This window comes from Wolffia australiana, chromosome 3, assembly GCF_029677425.1.
Source record: "Wolffia australiana isolate 7733 chromosome 3, ASM2967742v1".
NCBI lineage: Eukaryota > Viridiplantae > Streptophyta > Magnoliopsida > Alismatales > Araceae > Wolffia > Wolffia australiana.
The window spans coordinates 6,807,289-6,816,366 of NC_135837.1; the positions used below are offsets into that span (position 1 = coordinate 6,807,289).

General features: G+C 39.6%; 1 protein-coding gene across 1 annotated transcript; it reads left to right on the top strand.

The window, feature by feature from the left end:
• The first annotated feature begins 462 nt into the window (after positions 1-462).
• On the top strand, positions 463-3,220 carry LOC144700807 (transcription factor HHO2-like). Its single transcript, XM_078572353.1, has 5 exons — positions 463-951; positions 1,049-1,299; positions 1,416-1,716; positions 2,563-2,639; positions 2,800-3,220. The coding sequence occupies exons 1-5, from the start codon at positions 810-812 to the stop codon at positions 2,929-2,931; spliced, it is 903 nt and encodes a 300-aa protein (XP_078428479.1). The 5' UTR covers positions 463-809; the 3' UTR covers positions 2,932-3,220.
• The last annotated feature ends 5,858 nt before the right edge of the window (positions 3,221-9,078 follow it).

The window sequence follows — 9,078 nt, forward strand, 5'->3', positions numbered from 1 at the left end:
AGAACACCGGATTATCTTATTCTAGTTTTACTTTGAGTCAGTCTACAGAGAAACCCAGATTAGGGCACCACGAGAACAAGATCTTTCTTGATGCTCCGGAGCAAATTTCCCCTTTAAATGAGAGAGGATAAAGAAAACAAAACAAATAACATTAGTTTAATTTTTATTTGTGTTTATAATGAAACTAATGGCTTCTAGAATGGTGGGCTGGGAGTCAACATTCCGAGTACGGTATCATCTTGGAGGAAATAAGGATCAATGCGACGAGAAAAACGCCGCCTTGATGATGTGGGTTTCCGGACCATCATGGCCTTCTAGAAACGGGACCGGATCTAACAGGAATCTCCCTCTCTCTCTTCCTCCCCCCACCCTAACCTCTTTCTCGGTCGCACATAAACTCTCTTTGGCGGGGACAAGCTGAATCAAGGGGCGAAAGGTGGGGAGTTAAAGATTCTTATCTTCGGGCACTACGTCATTGCCAGAGAGGACGCGGAAGGGCGAGTCATCTAGAAGCAGTAGACGTGGGTCGCTCTTTCTATTTCTCTTTATAGGTTTACCATTATTCTCTCTCTCATCATCAACCTTTTGTCGTCCCTTACGCGACGCCGCGACTCGGAAAGCTTCCTCTATCTTCGTCTACGATTCCCCCCATTGCACTCACAAACCACACGCCCATCACCACCTTTTTCTTTCTCTACCTTCTCGGCCTTCTTTCTCCTCCTTGATCTTGTTTCCTTCATCTTCTTTATCAATTGCATCGTGGCCGAACTTCACGGCGACCCACGATTGGAAGCAGCCTAAAACTTGAAATGGATCTTCCTTTGATTTTCTCCAAAGCGGAGAAGAAAGGCAAGAGCTATGTAGAATATCTTTCAGCCCTTGAGGAGGAAAGAAAGAAGATTCAAGTCTTTCAGCGAGAGCTCCCCTTTTCGCTACATCTGGTGACTTACGGTGAGTTATAGCGCTACATCTTTAGGACCCATGATATTTTTATCAAAATTAGCATGAAATCGAATTTATGGTCATCTCTTGAACGGTATTTGTGCAGCAATTGAAAGCTGCCGGCGGCAGATTGCGGCAGAGCTCTTTCCTCCTAGCTCTAGCAACGTTAGATCTGAGAACGTTGAAGAGGAACCGCTCAGCGATGGTGCCCCTGCCTTGGAGGAGTTCTTGCCAATCAAGCTGAATTCTATCTCTGCCGATATCGAAAACGAGGAATCCGGAGATACGACTACAAAAAAGCAAAACTGGCTTAAGTCCGCACAGCTGTGGACTTCCTATTCCAATGAACAAGACAACGTAAGGGTCCTAAGAAATTAACTTACCTCGATTTCTCTCCATAATCAGATTATTTCTTACAAGATTAGATGGTTATTGCATGTATTTATTCTTACGTTTGCTTGAAATCTTGACAGAGAGATTCTTTGGTTTCGGTCGCTGGGAAGGAGAAGAAATCGACGACAACATTCCTTAGTTTCTTGCCGCCGACGGAACTGGAGACGTCGACGGCATCTGAAGACGTGCTTACCGCGCCGTCTTCTACTATTCCGCCTCAGACGGCGAGTTCAACCTCTGAGACAAGAGGGGTGATTGGGAGTAGTTCCAGCGGCAGCGACGATAGGCGTACGATGGCCCATCGCAAATCCAGGAGATGCTGGTCCCAGGATCTCCACCGACGCTTCCTCGATGCGCTCAACCAGCTAGGCGGCACAGAGGGTAGCTCTCTCCCCCTATCTATCTCTCTGTCTCTCTCTATCCAGCTCTGTATCTCTCTGGCTCTCTCTATCCATCTTTGTATCTCTCTGGTCTCTCTCTATCCATCTCTGTATCTCTCTGGTCTCTCTCTATCCATCTCTGTATCTCTCTGGTCTCTCTCTACCCATCGCTGTATCTCTTTGGCTCTCTCTATCCATCTTTGTATCTCTCTGGTCTCTCTCTATCGATCTCTGTATTTCTCTGGTCTCTCTCTATCTCTCTGATCTCTCTCTATCCATCTCTGTATCTCCCTTGTCTCTCTCTATCCATCTCTGTATCTCTCTGGTCTCTCTCTATCCATCTCTGTATCTCTCTGGTCTCTCTCTATCCATCTCTGTATCGCTCTGGTCTCTCTATCCATCTCTGTATCTCTCTGGTCTCTCTATCCATCTCTGTATCTCTGTCTCTCTCTATCCATCTCTCTATCTCTCCTTCTCTCTATCCATCTCTCTATCTCTCCTTCTCTCTATCCATCTCTCTATCTCTCCTTCTCTCTATCCATCTCTCTATCTCTCCTTCTCTCTCTATCCATCTCTCTATCTCTCCTTCTTTCTATATCCATCTCTCTATATCTTTTTCTCTCTCTATATCGATCTCTCACTCGATCAGTCCATCGAGACATCTGAACATCTCTCTGCGTTCTCTCTATATCTTTCTCTCTTTCCCTCTCTCTTTTTCCCCCAATCTGACGCTCTCTCTCTCTCTCTCTCTCTCTCTTTTCTCTCCCTCCTCTCTCTCTCTCTCTATCTGTTTTGATCTCTGTGGTCGTTGACGTTCTATTAATGCCTTACATGGGTTATAATTCAGCGGCGACGCCGAAGCGGATCCGAGAGATCATGAAGGAAGACGGCCTGACAAACGACGAGGTGAAGAGCCATCTTCAGGTTCGTCGTTTCCTACCACGCTCATACCCATTTCATTCACCACTTGTTAATTATTACCGTTCCAACCTAGAAACTAAAAATAATGGAAATTATTGGAATCGCATCGTACAACTTGGAACCGAAAATTTTAAAGTATTAATATTGGTTCACGTTGTTTCAGAAATATCGGCTCCACTCGAGACGTCCATGCCAGACCACACACGGAAAGGGCAGCAGCGCTCAGCAGGTCGTTTTCGTCGGCGGTATGTGGATGCCGTCGTCGCGTTACGCCGCGTCCACGATGCAACATTAAAAGTAAACAGTCAGAGGCGGGGCCGTAAATCGTCAATGCTCAGAAAATAGAATGCCCATCGTTTCGTTTATTCTATTCGGTCCAAGGGAAGATTTCAGCCTTTCTCGCTTGGCCGGGCCTCGGCGACTCGGAAACGTTGATGTACGACCGAGTCCGCACTGCTCGTCAACTTTGTTGGTCTCATCTTGATCCCGGGCGAGTCACGGATCCGCAGTGTAAACAAGGATTAATTCGCGGGAAATTTTGTGCAAAAGTTGAATATTAAAAGGCTGTTGTATTCGAGTTTTAATCGTTTCTCTCTCATTCTCTCTACGTTCCTTCTCCTTCTCCTGCTCCCTCCCTCTGTATGTTTGTCTCTTTCTCTCTCTCCCTCTGTCTGCCTGTCTCTGTCGGTCTCTCTCTCCCCCCCTGCCTATATCTCCCTCCCTCTTTCTATATCTCTCCGCACGCTCTCTCTTCCTCTGTCCACATCTCTCTCACGCGCTCTCTCTTCCTCTGTCAATATCTCTCTCTTACTCTTTCCCTCTGTCTATCTCTCTCTCTCTTTCTTAGTTTCGCCCTCTCCGGCTCTTTCTATCTCTCTCTCTTACTTACTTTCGCAGTTTCGCCCTCTCCGGCTGTCTATCTCTCTCTCTCTCTTTCTTACTTTCTCCCTCTGTGGCTCTGCCTATCTCTCTCTTACTCTTTCCATCTGTCTATCTCTATCGCCCTCTCTCTATCTTACTCTCTCCCTCGGTTTATCTTTATCGCCCTCTCTCTATCTTACTTCCTTCCTCTGTTTATTTTTATCGCTCTCTGTATCTTACTCTCTCCCTCTCTCTATCTCTGTCGCGCTTTCTCTCGTACTCCCTCTGTCTATCTCTATGCTCTCTCTCTTAGTCTCTCCCTCGGTCTATCTCTACACTCTCTCTCTTAGTCTCTCCCTCGTTCTATCTCCACTCTCTCTCTCTTAGTCTCTCCCTCGGTCTATCTTCACGCTCTCTCTCGTGCTCTCTCCCTTGTCTATCTCTCTCTCTCTCTAACATCCTTCGACTCTTTATCTTAATGTATCTAACCCCCCCTCTCTCTCTTCCTCTCTCTCACTCCTCTCACCCTTTATCTTTCTACCAGTCACTCACTCTCTTTCCCTTCTTCCACACACTCTCTACCAGTCACTCACTCTCTCTCCCTTCTTTCACTCTCTCTCTCTATCAGTGACTCCTCGCCCCCACACATTGACATTATTTCTCTCTCTCGCTCTCTCTCTCCGCCGTACCTCTCTCACACTGTCACACACACTCTCTTTACATAGATCTCCCTCAGCCAATCACTCTGTCTTCCTTCTCCCTCTTTCTCAGTCTCACTCTCTCACATAGACGCTGCGAGTCTGTTTGTCCCCCTCACTCCTTGTCTAGCTTCTTCTCTCTCTCTCTCTCTCTCTCTCTCTCTCTCTCTCTATCTCTCCCTCTCTAATTTTTCCCTTCTCCCTTTATCTCCAAGTCTTTCCATCTATCCCTCTCTTCTTTTCCTCTCTCTCTCTCTTTCTATCTCTCCCTCTCTAATTTTTCTCTTCTCTCTTTATCTCCAAGTCTTTCCATCTATCCCTCTCTTACTCTTCCTCTCTCTCTCTCCTCCCTGCCTACTGTCTTCGTTTTGTCAGTTGCCTTCAGCGAACATCGACATATTCATTTTTCGTTTGCCTCACTCTTCTCTCTCTGTCCGAACCATGTTTTGTGTGCCTCATCCTCTCCCCCCACATCTGCCACTCCTATCTTCTGTAAACATTTGTTGTCCTACTTCTTTCTCTTGTTCCTTCTCCCTCACTCTATTCTTCTCTGCCTTACTTCTCTTTCTATATCATTTCTCTTATCGGATCCCAATATTTGTCACCTTTATTTTTCTCTCACCTAGTTCCTGTCATTATCCCTTTCTATCTCTTCTCTATCTCTCTTTCTTTCGATCAAGCCCTCCACCTTTCTTTCGAACAATCCTACATCATTTTCCCTCTTTCTTTTTCGCTCAACTTTTGTGGGTAGTCTATTTCCTCTGAATTTTCTTTAAAAATGTATTCTGGTCTCTTAAGTCGTTCTATTATTGAAGGAAAAATATAGATCAGTATCCTACTGTTAATGCACACCCATGACGCCATTCTATGCCATCATAAGTGACCATATGATCTCACACGTCAGGCTCAGTTCCATTCTGGTCAAAATCGTCCGGAGTTTGAGATTACCAATAGTTGTTCATCACAGCCGTTCCGTCTTTATATATGACTTGCAGAATGCCAAGTTTATCTGTGAAACTAGGAATCAACATTGGTGGAAACCATGACAAAATTCTTTGAAAACCATGAGTAAAAAACTGTGTGTAAAAAACTAAATTATTTCAAAACCACATGGGTGTACCCCTCATGACAATTACAAGGGATACTGGATATGTCTTGGGAAGAAGTGACGCAGATCCATGCGAGTCAATGTCTGGATCTCAGGGATACGAATATTCAGCGAACATGGACGGATAACAGGTTTCAGAGCACCTGGACGCCGTCTGGCTTGTAGTTTACCATGGATTCATAGAATCTGGACATACTTCTCAAGATCAAAGGCATGCATAAAATTTCATTTAAGATGCCTCTCTGACAGAGGTTTCTTAAATGTAAACTTAAACCGTCATGAGATGAAGACGGGGCCAAGGGATAGCAAATCAGTGAGATCAATGGATGTTTGACGTATTGCAGTAATGGTTTGTCAAACCACTATTCAAAAGATAATAAAGGTGAAAACTACAGCGACTGCTAAGATATAATGTAAAATATCTTTGGAACTTGGGGGTTTAGCTCCTTTGCTCTGTCACCTGGGGTTCACTGACAGGCATCTGACTCCATCTCCAATGTCTGTTCTGGAGAGATCGACTACCACAATTGATACTGGATCCACTATCTTTGAAGTCTTGTGCCACTTGATACAATGTTTTTATAAAATGTATTTAGATAGCATTTATGATTCTTTTATCCATTCAATTGATTGAAATCACGCAGGCTATCATTTATTTTGTATATATTTATGTTATTCATGCATGAACATGGTGTTCCTTGTTTCAATAGGCTTTTATAAAATATTATACAACAAATGAAGCCCAAAATTATTGTGGAATTTTCGTTGCAAGATAAAACGACCTTACAATCCCTCCTTAAATTTGGGAATGTATTTCATGTTCTTATTTCTTCCACTTAAGAGCAAACTGTACAGAACATTGGTGATCAATTACATCTAAAAGTAGGTTGACAGAGTTTATGCTTGATAAATGAACATAATTTAAAGTCCTATTTTTTTTTACCGAGATGTAGTTCGTAGGTATGGGTCTTGAGTCTTATTTAGAGTCAGAATCAGAGATGAACCGAAAACTAAAATAATCCAGGTTTCGTACATTAGCAAAGAAATATCGAATTCCTCATAAAGTGACTCTTGTGAAAATGGCCAAGTCACAGCTAGAAAACACAAATAATGAGCATTATATACAGACTCATCAATGTTGGGTGCAAAAGTTGGGTTTATAATTATCACATGCATTGTGGGTATCATCAGAAGGTTTATAGATAACATTTGTTCACTTGTAGCAACGATTGTCATTTACTGGTTAAGATGGAGCATAAAGCTTAGAGGCCCATTATAAATCTCATTATTTCTTCTTATCAAGTAGGTATAAATAACATTGTACTACTTTATGAGCATATTGATCGCAGGAGGGTGTGATTGACGGCATTTATAAACATAACCCAAAGCCTTTAATAATAAGAAAATTAGAAAAAAAGTATTTGATCTTAATGATAAGGTTTGAATTTATAAATTTATTTCAAGATTTCTTTTGTGGAAGTTCAGATCAAAGTGGGAATGGCCATATTTGATATTCAAACTGATTAAGAATTGACATGTATTGATTTCAGATAAAAATTAATCAAACACTTTATTTTGAAAACAAAATATGCCAGTTCTCTGCTTTGGAAGTGAAACATTATCACCAATAAACGTCACAAAATTGTACTCTCCCGATTTACTTCATAAAGAGTTGATCTTTGATTTAACATATTCCTAACCTTATTTTTTTACTATATCATAGTTAATGATGATCCTCAATTGGGAGAGGTAAATTTAAATTATGAATTATATTCCATATCTTTAGAATTTAATCCATATCAACAATTTTTTAAAAAATTAAATAAATGACATTGCTACAAGTGGATTTCATAAAATAAGTTTCCAATTCTTTTTGCTTGTCCTACTTGAATTAAGAGAAATATATGTATAATAAAATAAAGAGTTTCATGTCCTAAATTTACATGCATTATGAATCATGAATAATGCAAAATATTATTTTCTAACTACTTACTCAAAATCTCTATTATTTTGGGAAAAAATATTGATTAGTTTTACATTAGAGGCATGAATCCCAATAGTAACCAAACCGAGTGCTATATTAATACCATTTTTGTTTGAAGTTTTATTTCCTCTGGATCATTGTGTGAATATCAGATAAAAATAGTTTTGAACTTCATGTGAATATCATTAATTTTAAATGAATTTAATCATGTGTAACTATGGGTGTGTGGGAAGCCCACACAAAAGACCAAAGGTATCAATTAATGTACAGATGTGATGAAAATCAATTATCATAGCCTATTGGTCATTTTTTCAGTTTTTAAATTGGTAACACTACCATATGTAATTATAATTCCTCTCTGTTATAGACATTATAAATATTTAAATGAAAGATAAAGAATGTTATGCAGAAAATAGGGGATATTAATTTAGAATAAATTTATAAAGCTCAATCTTGAATTTTACATTTAAAATATTTATCTACTCCTAATATTCTAATCACATTCTAAGTACATCTTGAATTATTTTCAGAAGCTAAAAATGATAATTAGCACTTAGATAAAAGAGGGAACAAAGTATAATTCGTGAGATGATGGAGGGAAGATGGTAGGACTCTAAAGCATAAAACTCAATAAGTTTATTCTTTTACAGTTGAATACATAATAAAATATTTGGGAAAACTCTGCCAGCATAAACTAAGGCACATTTAGAAAATAATTAAAATAATGAGGACAAGTAGGTAAAATGTACTACCTACGTTAAGGGACCAGATATATGAGGCACTTATGATTTAAAGTAAAAAACAATCTTATCCAACATATACATAATATTGTCATATTTTAATGTTTTCTATAAATACACAAGTAATATTGCCACTGAACTTTTATATATTTGACTAATTCATGAATAAACATATACCCACACATTTCCATAGCTTATACATCAATAATTTTAATTTCCTTTGATGTTAATGACTTTTAATTATTCATTATAATGTAGGAAAAATAATTAGAAGTCTAAGGATCACCATCCTTGAAATCAAGTCTTGAGATTACTTAAATCAATATACTAAATATGTTGATCATGTTTTTTCGTTAGTCAAATAGACCTAAAAAGTTATTTTGTATGTATATGAAAATATTCAGGGGCTGAGTCCTCTTCCGATGAAGTTGTGTTTGGTATCTAGTTATGGACTTCCTTATAAGACCTACTTTACTCGCGCTAGCTTATTGTAAAAGATACTCATCACACGAGAAGGATGTTATTTTGGAAACAAACACTACCTTATTGAATTACATATTTTCAATATTGAGGCTCTAGCTGATCTATAATTTGGATATTCTTATAGGCTAGACACTACAATACATTAACCTTCTTAAATATGATTTTTCTCTTTCCATATCCCACATGTTCTTGAAGTCATAATTTTATAGATAACATACTTCAGAATATATGTTGAGGTTCAAGTGGAATATTTTGATTCTTTGGGAAGCTCGAAATGATGAAATTTTCATTGTTGATATGACCATGTACGGTTTATCATTAAGATAAACTATCCATATCAGGTTTACATGGAGGGTGACTTGAGCTAGGGTAACTGTTACGATCCCCATGGAGATCTAACAAAATCATAAAATGGGACAAGGGATAGAGAGCAGAATAGGAAAGATGAAAGAGGTAAGAGAGAAGAAGAGAGAGCAATAGGTGGACAAACTCTCAAGAACCTCCAAATCGGGAGTTCTTGCCCTCATGAAAGCCGGATACATCTAGTTGTGCAGAGAACCGTAAGTTG